This window comes from Arachis hypogaea, chromosome 3, assembly GCF_003086295.3.
Source record: "Arachis hypogaea cultivar Tifrunner chromosome 3, arahy.Tifrunner.gnm2.J5K5, whole genome shotgun sequence".
Taxonomy (NCBI): domain Eukaryota; kingdom Viridiplantae; phylum Streptophyta; class Magnoliopsida; order Fabales; family Fabaceae; genus Arachis; species Arachis hypogaea.
Window position 1 is genome coordinate 7,284,485 of NC_092038.1, and position 18,862 is coordinate 7,303,346.

The 18,862-nt window shown below is 32.3% G+C and overlaps 2 protein-coding genes across 2 annotated transcripts; both read right to left on the reverse strand.

Moving 5' to 3' along the window:
• Window positions 1–499: 499 nt before the first annotated feature.
• LOC112789213 (uncharacterized) lies at window positions 500–3,473 on the reverse strand. The gene is made up of 2 exons (XM_025831015.3): window positions 2,289–3,473; window positions 500–2,108 (listed from the first exon to the last, which is right to left on the reverse strand). The coding sequence occupies exons 1-2, from the start codon at window positions 2,455–2,457 to the stop codon at window positions 826–828; spliced, it is 1,452 nt and encodes a 483-aa protein (XP_025686800.1). The 5' UTR covers window positions 2,458–3,473; the 3' UTR covers window positions 500–825.
• A 2,145-nt stretch (window positions 3,474–5,618) lies between these two features.
• LOC112789214 (translocon-associated protein subunit alpha) lies at window positions 5,619–9,823 on the reverse strand. The gene is made up of 8 exons (XM_025831016.3): window positions 9,551–9,823; window positions 8,649–8,822; window positions 8,491–8,541; window positions 8,140–8,228; window positions 7,207–7,284; window positions 6,900–7,103; window positions 6,439–6,510; window positions 5,619–6,128 (listed from the first exon to the last, which is right to left on the reverse strand). The coding sequence occupies exons 1-8, from the start codon at window positions 9,618–9,620 to the stop codon at window positions 6,078–6,080; spliced, it is 789 nt and encodes a 262-aa protein (XP_025686801.1). The 5' UTR covers window positions 9,621–9,823; the 3' UTR covers window positions 5,619–6,077.
• Between the last annotated feature and the right edge of the window lie 9,039 nt (window positions 9,824–18,862).

Below are 18,862 nucleotides of genomic sequence, written 5' to 3' on the forward strand. Positions count from 1 at the left end.
TCACCATAAAGAAAACTCGGGTATAAAGTGCCCTTAACAACAGTGGTTAAGAGAGTAAATTAAGAAAAGTTTGGCTTTCTCAACATATTTGATACAATGAAACAAAAATAAATATTATTTTGTACTTGTTATCAAAAAAATCTTTTCTAGTATTTTTAACCAATATCCTTAGAAGGTGTATAGTTTGTAAAAAAATTTTAAATTTCAGAAAAAATTTATATTGTAAAATAATTCTGATGTAAGATTTTTAGTATAAAATTCTCAACAATGTATTAATTATATATTTGGACAAAATTTTTCGTCTCGTGTACGTAGTAATTTATTGTCAGACAATAAATTCTTAAATAAAATTTAAATGTATGGTAAATTAGTTCTTATATTATATTCTGGTACATACATGTTGTGAATTTCGGTATTGGTGGAACATTTTATTTTTCAAAAATAGCAATAATTTTTTTCTCCTAAGATAGTTACTCTGAAATGGGAGTAGCACAGCAAATTAATCATACTGCTCAAGTTCTTCATTAATTAATACACTTGATTGCAAGCTTGTACAAATAATTAATCGAACATATATCCATCAATTTCTGTTTCCACTTTCTCACCCTTCATTCGTGATGATGATTCCTTCTCTTCGAATTCTACATCCCTTGGAGGCTTACAATTTATTATTTGCATTTAAATACATCATAAAAATCCTTGATGATACACAAAGAAAGAAAAGAAACAAAGACATGAAGAATTAAACCATGCATGCATGCAAATTAAGTTGCCAAGCCAACAACAACAACAACCTAGTTCTGCACAATGGCTAACAAAATGGAACTATGGATTAGAAGGAGAGAAAGGTGGGAGTGGAGGCCATTTTCCAAACTTGGGGTGATGGTGGAAGAAGGACTTTGGAGGGAGCTTAGGAAGGGGTGGACATGGAGGCTTCTTGAAAGGTGGCAACTTTGGAAGAGGAGGAAGAGGCTTCCATGGTGGAAGCTTTGGTAGTGGAGGAAGAGGCTTCCATGGTGGTAGCTTAGGGATAGGAGGGATAGGTTTCACAAATGGTGGACATGGTGGTTTACCAATAACTACTGGTGGTGGCTTGTAAATTGGAACAGGTGGTGGAAGAATCTTGGGAGGAAGAGGTGGAAGAATCTTGGGAGGAAGAGGAGGACATGATGGCTTTGGAACTGGTGGAGGAAGAGGTTTAACATATGGTGGTGATGGTGATGGTGATGGTGATGGTGGAGGCTTAGTCTTTGGTGGAGATGGTTTTGGTGATGGTGGAGGCTTGGTCTTTGGTGGAGATGGTTTTGGTGATGGTGGAGGCTTTGTCTTTGGTGGAGATGGTTTTGGTGATGGTGGAGGTTTAGCCTTTGGTGGACATGGCTTCTTGGGAGGCAAAACTATTGGTGCCGGCGGCAATGGAGGCGGCTTTGGCTTTGGCTTCTCGACCTTTGGTGGTGGACATGGCTTCTTGAAAACTGGCACAGGTGGAGGAAGAGGCTTCACAATTGGAACTGGTGGAGGAAGTGGTGGTTTCTCAATTGGAACTGGTGGAGGAAGAGGTGGTTTCTCAATTGGAACTGGTGGTGGAAGAGGTTTTTTATAGATAGGTGGAAAGAAAGGGTGAGGGTGTTTATGGAAAATCTTTGGTTTTGGTGGTAATGGTGGAAATTTCTTGTGAGGAATTGGAAAATGTGGAACTGGTGGAAATTTCTTGTGAGGAATTGGAATATGTGGAATCTTAGGCAAGTGAGGGTGTTTGAAAAGAGGGTGGTGTTTGAATAGAGGGTGGTTAAAGAGAGGGTGTTTGAACAAAGGCCAGAAGAATTTTGAAGGGCATGTAACTGATGAAAACTTCAGTTTTCCAACAGTGCTAAGTTTTGAATTGGTGAGAACTATTTTAGAGTGGTGAAGACCATCATCATCATGTGCAGGGCATGGTGCAGCTTTTGCACTATGCAATTGAGCATAGCACTCTTCTTTGACTTCACCATCTTTTACTATGTCCTCTGGAATTGTTACTTTGAAGTTCCCATTCTTGTCAAACTCACCTTCACCTCTTCTTTTGAAGTCTCCATTTGATACTTTGCAATCTATACTCACCTTTAATCCTGAAAGATATAAATTTCATAAGATTCTGCATATATGTTGCTCTCTTATAGTAAATATGAACATGCCACAAGATTGTACACATGACAGGTCCTCTACATATTCCAAAGTACTAAAACACTAAAATTGGTATGAATATATAAGATAGTATAATATAAGATAGTATTAATAACTGTGTATACCAGAAAATGCTTGTTCTATGTTAATATTATTCTCCTTGCAATCTGTGCATTCTCCAATTCCAACTACCTCCAATGTACTTTGGTCTCCATGGCAAAATCCAAGACCCAAAAAAAGCACTGACAACAAGAAGCACACAAGTGCTCCTTGATGCCAAGTGAAAATCTGCATTATATTGATGGAACTGCAATAATGTCACAGTTCCCAGTAACACTAATAAGAAGCTATTAAGGTGAGTAAGTGTGTGATAAGATTGAGATTCATATAAGCTAAGCTTAATATATATATACATATAAATGTTGGGTATTGTATATCTTCTAAGTTAGGCTCACCGACAATGAAATTAAGGTCATCACATGGTTCAAGGGACCCTGTTTCTGACTACATTACACAGAAAGAAAAAGACATTATTAAGGGCATGTGTAGCAGTTTCCTTGCAAAGCAAATGGCATTATCTTTCATTGAATGTGTTATGAACTCTCAACCATACAGCTAAGTGTATCTTAATGTCAAACATCTGTTTCAACCTACTTTAAAGGTCTCTAATAAATGCATTTCGTCACTTGTTAAGTTTACTTCATAGTGTTTAATGTGTTGACAAGGAGAAAGAACGGTTTATGCTTTCTTGTACTCTTCACAAGTGAAAAAAGGTTGATTTGTTTTACTCTCAACTCTTAACAGAAAACAGAAAGTATAACATAACAGGAAATTAACTAAACCAGTTAACACTTAATCTCTTAACTAAGACTGTATTTATTTATATTTACAGATACACAAATATAAAATTATGTTTGACAAATGTTGGTAATTCAATTAAGAAAAAAGAGAAATGGCAACCGAAGGTCAAATAAAATTTCAACTTTGAAGTTCCAAAAGATGAGGTGGCGTGAACCACATGCTTCAACTAATTACTTAGTTCATCAACTGTATCACATGAAGTTTTATGAGAATAACAGAAAGGATTATGAACAAAGTGATGCTTCTGCATTCGAGCATAATAAAGACAACATGATCACACATGCACCTGTATAAATTTTTTCATGTAAAGTAGTTGATTATGCTGACCAACTATAATATGATTGAACCACTTAAAAGAAAAGAGAGAATAGGAAGATGCATAATTCCTTGTGAAGCATAGCCCTTAGTCTTGTGACTATTGATAGGAAGAAAAAAAAGGCTACTGTTACAAAAGTTGTATTCCACAATAGCTTGATGCTTAAAATGTTTTTGATTTTTGAAATATCACCTATGAGTCAATATAGCCTTTAAAAGATACCACATTGAGTAAAGTTGATCCTCTCTTTAATTTTCGGTTAATGTATCCTGATAATTACGAATATGCAAGATAAATTTTTCTCAAAAATAAAAAACAATGAGTCAAGTTGTCTTTTTTGTTAAATTTTTACTAATGTGTTATTGATAGTTGTCCACTTATAAATTAAAGTTTGTCACATATTACGATTTTAAGGTGCTATATGACACTTAACAAGTGGGGGATGTTCCCATAAAGACGCGTAAAACATCTCTTTTGTAAAGACGTTTACGTGTCACATTATTATTGGACGTATTAATGAACTGATTATTTTTTAATTTCTTAATAAATTATAATAAAACCGATTTTTTTATAACAATAACAATAAATCTTTTTTTAGAAATTTAATTGTATTTTTTTAATTTTTAGGGATTTAAATGTCCGCAAAACAAAAAATTAGGGATATATTTGTCTTTTTATAAAAAAATTTAAAGATATTCGGTTTAGATTGTGTAATTCGATCAGATCAAATCGGGTCTAATAATTATAATACAGACAATTGAGTTTATTATTGTTGCTATAAATAATAAGCTGATTTTGTTATAGTTTATTAAAAAATAAATTATTAACTGATTTAATAAAAATGTTCAATAATAACATGACACATATAAACGTCTTTAAAAAAAAAAAGGACATTTTTAGTGTCTATTAAAGTGGTCTCCTAACAAGTGACGTGCATGTAAAAATAAAAAAATTATTAGAATAATCAATTTAACACACATTGGTATTGTTTAGAGACCAAATTCAAAGCCTAATTTTTTTTATGAACCAAATAGACTTAAACCTTTGTAACTTCCATCGTAAGTTTATTTAACCTGAGCCATATTAGTTTAGGGTTAACAATTTATTTTATTTTATATTTTAAAAAGTAAAGTGTTATACAATTTATTCAAATATAAAGTTCAGTCTTACTATAAGAAATCAGAACAAGCTAAGAATATTTACTTCCGTGACAAATATGTAATAGTGGGAAAATAGTAACTTTTTTTTTAATGTGAATTGTCATCAAATATGTCATATGTTGGTTCTCTATTATATGTCAACGGTTAGTAATAACATCATCAGATTTTAAATCATTGAAAACAATTAGATTGTTCGTTAATTACTCTTGAAAAACTAAATTCTAAAAGTAGTTAGGTAGAATAGGCAGATTATGTTATAATAATTAATTTATGCATATATACATGGTTTGTATAGTTATCTATTTCGCAGGTAGCTATGTAAGGAATAATGTACAAAATTATTTATTTTGAAGAGTGAAGTTAAATATAAAGTTGACAATTTTAACTAAATTTTTAAAAAGAGTATGCATTGCATATGATGTATTTTTTTTTTTTTCTATTATAAAAAAGACAATTTTTATTCTTGAAAAATATTTTTTATTATAATCAATAAGACCTATAATTTAATATCCTAGTCTTTTATAAGGGTTCAAATGCCTTTTAGGCTTTTACTCTCCAAGATAAAAAGGCTAAAATCTATAATATATTTTTTCTTGTTATAATTAATAATTGCCACTATTTTAGTTTCTAGGTACACCTATTTAGATATTTCATAGACATTCGTTGTTGCCATGATTATGAATTATGATCCATCTTTTCATTATGATTTTTTTTGGATATATGATATAGTTATAGGATTGCAAAACTCTAACAATTATAGAAATAAAATTATGACGTTTTGCTAATTTCTAGTGAATTATTCTATAGAATTGGCTATCACTTTCCAAAGAATCTAAACTTGCTTATGCTATTTATAGTCTTAAATTAATTTTGCTAAGTAGCTAAAGCCTCCTACTATGAACGGCATTTATTAAATATAAGCTCAAGTATAGCACATGATAATAGTTAGATGTAATTTTCATTTCAGGTTCTAAAACTGGAGGATAAGTCAATTTGAATTAAAAATAATCCATTAAGATCTCAACTTTAAAATAATGTGACCCATGTTAACATTTAGGCAAATTTTTGTCTCACAACTTTTAGTATACTGATAGTGTCTACTACGAGCTTTTTCAAAGTACACAACCACCAGTATTCATATTCAGAAGAAACTATTACATGCCATGTCAGTTGCCTATAATAATGATTAAGGAATGTAAAACGGGAAAACAGGGACCCGAAACCAGAAACCAAAATTCCAAGTTCACCACCCATAGTAAACACGGAAAATATAGTGAAATCGAACATTATCTAACAAAAATTCTAACAGAAACAAAAGTTGTGGTATCCTTCCTAACTCGGATATGCCTGTTAGTTTTTCTTAGAAAAAAAAAACTCAACTTCATTGGGATAAGTAAAAAAAATGTAGAAACTTCTTTTAAACTACAACAGAGAAGGGCAGGACTTTCAGCCTAAATTTTAAAACTATTTCCTCATGCTCTCTTTAAAGTTTAAACTCTCCAATCTAATCTGAGTTACATGATTCTTCACTCCATGGTAGACTCTTGTGTGGCTGAAACTTGAAAGTATTTGTTCATCTACTTCTTCTTCTTTGATTTGTTTGCATTTGACTGAGCATAAGCAGTTCCCTGGTGTCAAAAAACAGAAATGGACAGATTTCAGAAGCTTAGCAATGTTTTATATTATTAAGAAAAGTGAAGGAGGATAACAAAAACACAACTTTAAAACAGAACTGCAAGAGAGAGAGATGCTTGCATGCTCTTGAAGCACATTTAATTTGTTCTACAGGAACATTCACAGCCACTGATTTCTGATTTTTTATGTAACTTCTAGAAAATGTTATAAATGAAAAAAAAAGTGGCTATAAATTCTCCTAGAGCATGCATTAAAAATGCTGCAGGAGACATGGAATCCGATATATATGGCATTCATACAAACCTCGAGCCATTCATCCATTGAAGCATCTGTTGATCTAGTCCCAACTTCAACCTTTGGAGCCCTCTTTGTTTTCTGAGAAAATATTCATAACATTATCAGAAAGAGTATGAAAGTGGCTTGAGAGATAGACAAAAAGTTTAGAGATTTATTTTATAATTTAAATCATAATCAGCTTCGTTTCTCAATATTATATATGCTTGAACAAAAAAAAAAACGTAAAAAAGCCAATCTATATGACATCTGACACCATCCATATCAGTTAAAACAACACACACTAACATGATCTCTCCAAATAATGAATTGACTTGTGACCTCATGACATATGGTAGTTAGCAATGAACAAACAAATAAAAGTCCAATGATAAATCAGGACCAACGGAAACTCTGAAGCTACTGCAACTGGGATTAGCAATCCATTTAATATTGGATTACTTTTGAAAAAGTAGAGAGATTGTTAATACCTTAGATAGGTGTTGTATTTGACCATGAATCCATAGCCCCAGGAGGACGAGGAGGGCAATTCCAAGAGTAACAAGGAAGACAGATTCCATGCTAAGAAAGCCACCGGCCTCGGCAACTTCAATAGTGCCGTTAAAGAAGGTATTCTGGTAAGGATGCTGGTCTATCTCATACAAAATAGTGCCAACAAGGTCAAAAGTTCCAGGCTGCACAGAAGAAAAATAATTAGGTATAATGCGTATGTAACTGCTTTGTGATGTTCCGAGCAAGAAGCAAAAGTAGCATTGACCTTCAAAACAATGGAAATACCTGCAAGAACTTGCTTACAGCAAATTCATATGGGAATGTAGCCTGTGCAGAAGCTGGCACGGTACCATTGTTGAAAACCTGAAATTACAACAAAAGTTTATACTTAAATCATATATGCTGGCCACCACTTCCAGAATCAGTATAGTCTTAATGACATGGTACAAGCCCTTTCGAGGGTCAGCTATGTAGTCATGGTACAAAGTTTCAACAACATATTAGCTACTAGATGAAAAAAGGAATTGGAGAAAATTGGAAAAGCTGTCAAAGCAGAGATATGTTTGGGTATTCTGAATCTCTAGCTTCAAAATGATAGGCTACCATATGGGATAAAAGGGACTCTGGAGAAAATAAAAAGGGAATGGGAAATATCATAACTAGTTAACTACACCCCCATCATCAACCCCCCCCCCCCTCTTTCCCTTTTCTTCTTTCTTTTTATGCATATAGCAGATGGTGGCACAGCAGAGGTGTCATATCCATAGATTTTATATGCAAACCTGCTAAAAAGCCATTGGATAGAGATACCAAATAACACAATTTAAATTCTGAGAAGATCAAACAATAGATGTATCAAAATCCAGTCTTTTAAGAAAACGAAACTTTGTTCTATCTTCCACCTTCTGTCAGTTATGTGTACCCACCCAAACAATACAGATCATATTATGTGTTAAAAATTGCAACTACCCAACATTATATAAGTTTGCATGTATTGCTACCCGAACTAATTTTTGGAGTATTTGAAATTCTCAGTTTCAAAATAAAAACCTTATTCCCAATATTGACCTAAATTCTTGAGGGTCTCCACCATTTACATCATTTAGAAGCATAAGTTCATAACACCTAATGACCAAAACAAGCATGAAACTGAGAGTAATTTCAGAAGCATAGTTCTTGAACGCAAGCAAATAACCAAATTCAATGACAAATTATTACCTGAGCAGTAAGATTTTGGACAAGAAGACGATGATCAAACGGCAGGTGAACACTAGCCCTAATTGCAATGACATTCATGCTTGAATCACCTGTTTTCAGTCCATATAACAAATGAAATCAGCTAATGGATGAGAACTTTATTTATTTATTTATTTTTATTGCTTAAATGCTGGCCTTTAACAACAGGGAACTCAGAAACTATTAAGAAAAATGATGTAACATAAACTGAAGAAATGTTTATTTTTAAACGCGGGTTATAAGACAAAAATGAAATGAACAATAGTAGGACAGAAATCTATAAGCAGGATACTGCATTGCTAAAATCACATGTATCAAAGTTTATTGAGTTACCATCATTTTTCAAACCAACAAGCAGTTCTGTCTCTTCTCCAGCTGTTATCACTGCATCACATGAAAAATAAAATAAAATCAATCCACAGTTGAAAAAATACAAATAAAAGAATACATTGAAAATCACATTTTTGTGGGATAAGTAGAATGACTATTACATCTTGCACTATTTTTCGGAAAAACACATATGGTATCAACTCCAGGAGCAGCAGGGAAGGTCGTCGCATCACCAAAATCTTGGACATCATCACCAACGATGCCAATATCATTTGATTCTTCAGTGGTAGTGTCCACAGATTCATCTGAATCTGAATCAGACTGGCACCTAGCAACTAGCAAAGAAGAAAAGAAATAACTAGCAAAGAATGCATAAAAACAAACATGCATACAAGTTATTTGTCAGTAGGGAATGAGAGCAAATAAACCAAAAGATCACAGAGAGAGTAAAATACTAAAATACAAGCTCTATCAAGCTTATAATCAAAACCATGCTAACAGAACAACCATGCATATGAACAAAACCAGATAAATGTAGCATTCATTTAGTGGCATAACATTTTGTCAACGCTTCACGAGATTCATGATTCGAATTGAGAATTCGCTTTGAAAAATTCACTAACAAATCAACATCAAATTTATTTAAACGCTGCTGAATGTTTCCATAATTGGTCCTAAAATATAATGCCAGTAGTCAAGTGCCAAAAAAAATTTATAATAAAAAAATTATATTTTTCACTATCCAAAGCTCAATTCCTCAGAAGGGTAATGCCGTGGACTCATATTAACAAAACAAAGCTGATAAAAAAAAAAACAAAATCACGATTTCCAACAATGGTCATAATCCCAAAAAGTCAAAATTCAACGGAGCTAAAAGCAGATCAAAGCTCAAAACCGGAGCTGAAAAGAGAACCACTCGGGTAGCAATTAAAGAAAGAAAAAGTTGAAAGGAATCTTCATTTTCATTTCCATGACAAATCCAATAACAGATCATGGCAACAGAAACATGCATGGATCGTAGTTCAAAAGCAGATCTAGATCTACAATTTGGGGGGTAGCTGACCTTGAACGAAAGGAGAAGCGAGGAGGAGAAGAACGAGAGAGAAAATCCAGAAGGTTTTGACGGAAGCCATGAGTGAAAGGAGGGTCCTTTTCTTCTCCCTAGGGTTGGTGTTGGTGATGGTGGTGTTGTGATAAATGTGGAATTTTCAACACTCAGAAAGAAGCATAGAGATTTGTAATGTTTGCGTTCGTGAGATTCATGTTTTTCCCAAATCACGATACGACATCAAAACAGTGTCGTTTCAGTTGCGTCTGGTTTGTCACTCTCTTATTGGTCCGTTTACGTGGCAATTAATGACTCTATTATCCTACTCATCGAAGAAGCAAAAATAGCAAATAAAGTATATAAAATAAAATAAATAAATGAATAACAGTATAAGATTCAATATTATGAGGTTTCAATTCAATCTCAATCCACCCTCCAATTAAAAAGCACTAAATTAGTTCGATCAAAATTAGAAAAATTTGACTTACAATTATTATTATTATTATGAATTAGAGTGACTTTTGAACCTAAAGTCATTTTTAAAATCAATTAAATTTTATTAAATTATGTAATGTTTCATAATAAATCGTTTTATTGTTAAAATGTTAGTTATATAGTTTCAATTTTTTATTAAAAAATGGGACAAAAACACAGACACACACACATAATTATAGTAGTTTTAGATTAGGGCAATTTACGTTTTTAAATTGTTTCAATTCCAAATTTACGCAAATGCATTGTTTCAAAAATGGTTACGTAATTACATTGTTTCACTATATTATATAAACCGCTACTGGCAGTAGCGGTTTATAATTGCACAGAAACCGCTAGAGCCAGCAGCGGATTCTGTTCAAAAGTGCAGCATAGAAACTGCGGCAGCCCATCGCGGTTTATGTTTGAGAGAAGTTGGTCATAAACCGCTGCTGACAGCAACGGTTTATGTGCGTGGGGATGTGTGCGTAAACCGCTAGAGGCTATAGCGGTTTACGTTAAGTATGCATGACTATATAAACTGCTGAACCAGCCGCGGATTATGCAATTGTAGGTTGGGAGAGGAAATTCTAGAGAGAGGTCAGAGCAAGTTGAGAGGGGGTCCGAGGTATTTGAGGGGCGACTTCCGGCGGGATATTATGGCAGAAGACAAAAGGAGCATGTACCGATTGAACGGTGTTGCGCATGTTGCCGGTTCCATTGGTGACGAGGTTAGTTAATTATTTTGGTATTTTTTAAGGCTTAGCACTTTTTTAGCTAGAAGAATGATATGAATGCAAGCATATACGGATTTTATAGATTAGTCCCTTTTAGTTTTAGTTTTAAAAATAGTATGAAGGTTAGAATATAAAGAAATTTTTTTTTTTGAATTTTATTGTTTAAGATTTGTAATACTTTTATAATTGTGGTTGTTATCTAACAAGTTAAGTTTGTTGTCATTTGTGCTATTGTAGTAAGTATTTTACAAATTAATTTCGCTAGTTTATTGACTTCTAATTTATAGGTTTTAGGGATTAATTTGTTTACCGGTCAACAATTTGTTGACATTTTTAAGATATGTGTTATTATTAGATAGGAAATTTCGTTATGGATTGGAGAATTTAATTGTATCCTGCATTTATTGTGCTGTTTTTTGCAGTCCACTAGGTGTATATACAGTGTGAGACGGTAACAGAATATGCTCATGCATGATAGGATCATCCCGTATTTAGAGAGGGCTGGATTGTACCATTTTGCCAGTCTAAACAGCCATTGGTTCTGGTTGGATGAGCCATTGGTTAGTGCGTTCGTTGAGAGGTGGCGTCCTGAGACGCACACGTTCCACATGCCTTTTGGAGAGTGCACAGTGACATTGCAGGACGTGGCTTTTCAGCTTGGGTTGCCTGTTGATGGGGAGGTTGTGAGTGGTTGCTTATGTGAGTTTGAAACATACATTGAGGGTGGTCGACCAGCCTGGGAGTGGTTTCAGGACCTATTCGGTGAGCTGCCACCACCGAATAAGGTCAAGCAGATGACGGTCCACTTTACATGGTTCCACGAGAGGTTTAGTGTGCTACCATCTTTGATAAGGTGTTTTATATGTATCTTCTATCCAGATTCAACATATGTCTTCTAAATTTTGTATTGAATGTTTTGTTTTAGGATTAATGGACTTGTGCTCTTCCTTTGTTCAAAAAAAAAAAAAAAAACTATTCCAATACAAATAACTTTTTTGAGTTCGTATACCTGTAAATTTTCTGGGTAGTAGTACTATGCCTGTCATTTTTGGTTGCTTCAAACTATATTCGATGGCAACTTTATTGGAAAATAAGAATAAGAAATTGAGAAAACTTTGCATGGGAGTGTTTTCACTTGTCTGCAATGAAATGGGGCTTGTTCCATTTGACCCTTTTTTTTTCTTTTTTTTTTTAAATCTGAAATAAAGAATAAAAAATAATTTTTAATCTTTTAGAGTTTTAATTGCTTGAAATTCTATGTTTGCATTTATGAAATAAGGTAAGGTAGATGGAGTAAAGAATTTAGTGAACTTCTTCGTTGGATTTCTAATTTTATGATGTAATAAATTTCAATTTATTTAATCAGAATACTTTTATTTATTCTATGTAATTTAGGGTGTGTAAACGGAATTTAACATTTGTATACTCCCATAAAGTTGCCGTAAAAGACTTTTTTTTTAAGGATGCTTAGGTATCAAACTATGATTGGATGCATTTAATAAATTGGTTTAATAATTAAAAGATTAAAAAAAAACCAACATCAATAAACCTAATTGTTCATACCATAATCATTAGATCTGGTTCAATTTGGTCCATTTACATAATTGGACCGGGTCATGCTTTTTTTCTTTCTTTCTTTTAACTTGCATGAACGACGTCGTTCAGAAATCCTAAGTCTCTTCCCTTAACTTTAAGCTCGAATTCTGTGGCTCACTGCGTGCTCTTCCGCCCAAGCTCTTTCCCTCACTCGATTATGGTCTCTCTCACTGTCTCTAGTGTCGCACTCAAGCTCATCGTCATTCTTTTGGCTCCGGTATCTCTCACTGTCTCCGGTCTAGCACTTAGTCGCGCTATTCTTGTCCTCGTCGTGGCTGGCGGCAGACGCAGCAGGTTCCGGGATTTGTCTTCGTCGCTCCCTGTCTCATCACCATCTTGCAGTAAGTCCCACGCCTTCGTTCCGCTCGCAGTTGTCTCAGACCCCTTTCGCCACAATTCCTCTTGGTATGTTGCAGTTCCTCCATAACTTGTTTTTAATTTATCAATTTCTGCTTTAAGGTTTGATGGTCTTGGTGTGGTTACTTCTAGAGACTCTTCAGTTGGGGCTTATCATTTTATTTTTGGAGTTAGGAATAGCTTCTGATTTATCTGCTTCTCATATAACAACAACATATAAATATCACCTGTGCATTCTGCTAGTAATTTTAACCATCCATTGAATTTTTTAAGTAATATGTGAATTTAGAGGTTTTATAATCGGATATTTGAGGGATGATGAATATAAAAGTTAAAGTAGAATTAGCTGATGTAGTTTGTGTAAGCAATTAGAAACATACCAAAAAGCATTCTTATATGTTAGTAGCAGAATAATTATGAGACTTTATATCTGTACTCTGCAAATATAATTAAAAGTGCCATCCAATTATATTTTTTTCGATTAGTATAAATTCATTCACCCGAAAAAAAGGGAGGAAAATGACTAAGCTTAGCTTCAGTTTAATAATATAAGTGTAAGGAAGGTGAAAGAGAGAAGAAGAGAGAGATATTTGAAAAGAAACTTATTATTGATGTGTGTCAAAGATTTAGAATTAGTAGTTATTTATATAGCAATATAACTAACTTAGAACTAAAGAAACAAAGCACTAATAACTACCTAATAGATTTGGCAGTTATAACTAATTTTTGCTAAATCAAAAAATTTTCATAATACTCTTTTATATATGCTAATATTTTTCCTCTCCTCCCAATTTAGGATTATTTTAAAGCCAATCTGAATTTGCATTTTAGTTTATCAACGCTAGTTGAAGACAATAATTTTGTAAGCACATGTGTCACTTATTCAAACAAGGAGATGTGAGATACAGTAATAGTACCTTTGCTTACCCGATTTTTTATAAAATAAAGATTTAATACAAAATATTTTGTTTTATTGTATAAGATCAGATTATACTCAGTAGTAGCAGAATAATATAAGGTAAGTAATGGACACCAAATCCTGTATTTATTCCATAGATATGTTAGTTAGTTATACGATGAACAATGTAGATGGCACTGAAAGATAGGGAAGGAGAGATATAAACCTGAGATCACTAAAAGTAAAGAGGTGCTAATCAATAACTTAGAGCCAGCCTTCTCTTAATTTTATGTTACTATAAGGTATATATATTATTTGAATATAATTCAATTGTTTAAGAAGAACAAATGCTGGTTTTAGCACTAAATTCAACGAATGAGTATAGGCCAACAAGAGAATGTCACGTGATATGATAAATCTTAAGGAACGTTAAATGCTCACTGTCACACAAATACACAACAAAATTCTTTGGTACATTCTGAATATGTTTATGTGGAATTTTATAAAATCATCGTAGATAATTTAAACTTTCAATGCCTTTGTAAATATTTAAGAAAGCTAACTAATAAATAGGTTATGTAAGAACTTCTATGATAGTTTATTATACTGTATTTGGACATATATTTCTACTTAGTGATATAAATAAGTGACACAATTTGGCCATAAAATTAAAGCGTTACGAGGTGATGCATTCTTAAATATAAATTATAATTTTGTTTTACTTTTCTAAGTTACTTTCTTGTAAATAGTTTTGAGTGAAGCTAATTTGGTTTAGGACAAGTACAACACAGAGCATTGGAGAGTGTTTAGCTTATGACAGCGAATTATGACTCATCTACGATATCAGTGACTCATCTTAGTTTTAAAATGGCACCAATCATAATAATAAGTATACTTAATAAAAACCATAGCTTTAAATAATTGTCTTTTATGTTTATTGATAATTTAATTTAATTTAATTAATTGAATGGAACCGTGTTAATAGATAAATTTAGCCTAACTTTTCATGTATAAACTATATTAATATACTTATCTACATAAAAAAAAATAGGTCAAATGATCAAATCCGTTAAATAATAAAAAAAAAATTGTTTAAATAAGAAAAAGTTTTATAATAGAATAAAATTATATTAATATACTTATCTATATTATATATAAATTATAATTTATTAATGTATTTAAATTATTTTTAAGAGAAAATAATCATTTAAATTAGTTTTTAAAATTTTAATATATATCTTTATTAACAAAAATAATTTTTTTTTAAAACTAAAGAATAAGAGAGATGTGTTTTGAGATTTTAAAAAGAATAAATTTAAAAATTTTACAATCTCTATTAAATAAAGAGTAAAGATGTAATTTTGATATTATTGGTACATTTTCACTCTGTTTTCATGTATGTAGAAAAAACATTTGAATGTGCCACCATGAGGAACCACGGCAGCAAAATGATGAAACCAGATGAACGAGTCTGGGTTTCTGAGTGTATTCGGGTCGGGTTCGGTTTCTCGATCTGGTCAAGCCCATGGTCCCAGGTTTGACAAAAACAAAAAGAAAACAAAATTCAGATCATTGAATACAGCCCATGGTCATGGACCAAAAAAAAAAGAATACAGCCCATGGTCCCAGGTTTTCAATTTTTCGTATGGAGTTTCAGAGCATTGAATACGATCACTTTTTCCTTTTCCTAAAAACCAAACATGAAGTCCCGACTCTTTCCCCATATAGAAGAAGCGTCCAACATTCCAACTACATGTACCACACTCCCTCCTAAAAAAGATGCATAGAAATATCTTCAATCTTTGCTTCTTTCTCAGTAAAACCAGGTTGTTGCATTTCCCAAATCCAATCCTAATGCGTACTCCCTTCTGAAATCATTCTTCGTCTCGCAGCTTCGCTCTCCTCATTCCCCCTCTCCGTTCATTAATTGGAAGATGAAATCAAATTCCACCAAAAATTTTGGTACTAACTGGGACTGGGTGGACCCTCAAGTCTTAAACACACAGTCCTCCATCACCAGCCCTTCCAACTTCCTTCAACCCGCACTTGATCCCTCTACTGTTTCATTTCTACCTTGCACTCCCTCTGAGCGCGTTTGTTTCTCAACCCTTCATCTCCATGATCATAACCATGATTTCTTCTACCTCTATGAGATCATCTTCACCCACTTCGGTCTCAGACTTCCTTTCTCCGATTTCCAACTTCAGATCCTAAACGCCATCAATGTCGTTCCCACTCAACTTCACCCCGAAGCTTCGAGAATCTCTGTCAATCCTTTCGTCTTGCTCCCAGTGTTGCCGCTTTCTTCTACTTCTTTCAGGTAGTTAAAGATAAGGAAAAGATGAGTTGGGTTTCCATTCGTGCGCATGAAGGACAAACCAAAATCCTTGTTTTCGAATCAGTTCTTCCGAGTTGAAGGTAGAATGGGCTCAGCATTTCCCTTCTTCGCGGGTGAAAACAAGAAGCCAAAGCTTCCACTGTACTGGACACGGATGATACAGTCTCCCAAACCACCTCAATGTTCAAGCTTGTCTCCTTCGGAGAAAGAACCACTCCAATGTGCCTTTTACTTTCCCCTTAACACAAAAATAAGCCCTTTGCGTAAGCGCATTTAAGTATTTCCGGTTCAAACTGTGATTATAACTTTATCTGCTTCGCTACCATATGGTCTAAGTGCTGTTTGTTGCAGATGTCCCTACTACTACTACTACTACTACCACCACCAGCAGTCAAAGAGATTAGAGGCCTAAAGAAAAGCCTTATATCGTTATTTTGTAGAAGGACCATGGTTTTACTTAACCAGTACTCTTTATTTATTTTGAAAGAAAGAATTGTTAAAAAATGATTTGATGGCAAGTATGGCCTGTATGATTTTGTTACACAAGTATGGCAAGTATGGCCACATTCTAGTTGAGACATCTAATGCTGTTACTATGGAGGATTTGTATCATCTGTGGCATCTCGTGCTGGACAATGATGACAGATCGCTCCTAATATAGAGAACAGACGGTATGATATATTTTGCTTATATCCCTAATATGTCGAGTTTTATTCCCTGCTTCGTTTTCAACTTGACATGCTCTGATGCAATTGAAGTTTGTGTCAATATAAGGTCTTGTGTTTTCTTGCAACTTATCACTTCAGATAGATAACATAACATCTCCTGCCCAGTCAAGTTTGCAGTACAATATCTGCACATAGAAAACTTGCAAGATTTGGTTATGCCTAATCCTTCAGTAAAAAAACTTGTGTAAGCCTGTATATACCATGACTTTGTGTGCAGTTTTTGTTCCTTCGTTCATCATGTTCTTGGGTAAATCAAGTTCCAAACTTGTCAATTTTTGGTCAACAATTGAGTTTCCAAGCTAAATGGCATTTGCTCAAATCTTTAGCATCCATTCGTTTCGAAAGTACATATCATATTGTGCTACTTATCAAAGTCAAGTTTGCTGAGGTAATTGGCAAAATAATTTAAACAAAATGAAATTTTAAATCATCATTAAGGATATAGGCCAACAAGAGAATGTCACGTGATATGACAAATCTTAAGGAACATTAGATGCTCACTGTCACACAAATACACAACAAAATTCTTTGGTACATTCTGAATGTTTATGGTGGAATTTTATAAAATTATCATAGATAATTCAAAGCTTTTGTAAATATTTAAGATAGCTAACTACTGAAGAGGCTATGTAAATATCATGGTGTTAAACTGTTAGGAATTTCTATGATAGTTTATTATACTGCATTTGCATTTGGACATATATTTCTACTTAGTGATATAAGTTAGGGATATATTTAAACATGATTCGATTCAAATTGTATAAATTGATCGGATCAAATTGGGTCTAATAATTATAATAAAAACAATTAGATTTATTATTATTGCTATAATAAATTAATTTTATTCTGATTTGTTAAAAAATAAATTATTAATCGATTTAATAAAAATGTCTAATAATATTATAACATATGTAAACGTCTTAAAAAAAAAGATATCTTTAGTATTTTTATCAAAGTAGTCACCTTATTCAAATAGTATAGTAAAATTGTAATTCTATTAGTTCATTTTTTTTGGGGTCAAACATAGTTTCAATCAAACATGCATGGCAACTCAACTTGAAACAAAGAATATATATGTATAAAGTATTAAGAATATTAATAATCGAAAAATAAAAATAAAAATAAAAGAAAAGAAAACTTGATGCTTATCATTCATCCTGTACTTTAATATATAACCATCATGGCATCAAGCCATCAACTTACAAATAAAGAAAAATGAAAGAATAGAATAACTCATGCCGGAATCTAATGACACAAGATCTTCCCTTCTATACATTTAGAAAGTACCAATAATGAAACAAGATTATCATTTTCTTTGAAAAAGGAACCTTATCACTATCAATGTATATATCATCACAATTCTAAAGTCAAATACTTCGTTTACCATTTCACAATATAATATATACTACAAAAATACAAGTGATAAGACTTCTTTTTTAAGTTTGTTGTCAACATGCAAATTATTTTAGTGTGTCGTTTATAAAATAATGTACCTTTACAAATACAACAATAGTATATAATAAAAGCATACTCTAAATCGCTAATCATATTTCAGAGAACCGATATTAAATCTATATAAATCATGTGTATAAATTTTTTTTTACATTTTTATCATATAGGAAGCAAGCTAAGCTCACTAGTCACAACAAATTTTAGACGAGTAATCGTTCATATATCCTTTTAGCAATTATTTAAAAAATATAAATTAAAATAAATAAACAATGTGAAAGAAGAAAACAGTTCTATACACTTTGTAGAGTAATAATATTTCAAAATAAGAATAAAAGATAAATAAGTAATATAAGAAAAAGTTTCTCAATCAAAAATTTGTTTTATAATCAAATAGGTGAAATTATTTGAAAATTTTTAATTATATAGTTAACTAGTTGAAAAATAAACTAGTTATATAAAAAAATTAAAACAAATTTCTATTACTCTAATTTTTCGAATTTTAAAATAAAAAAAAAGTTAACTGAGTTGGTTTATATTATATTTAATTTTCTAAAATTTTTTTATAATTATTAATACAATTAATATAAAAATAATTATTTTTACTCACATAATATTATATAATTAGATATATTTATAAAATTATTTATACGGAAAATACATTAAAATTAAATTTTTATTTTTATCTGAATACATCCTATTAATAAACACCTAATTGAAATTATTAATGGTTCTTTTTTCTATATACGACGT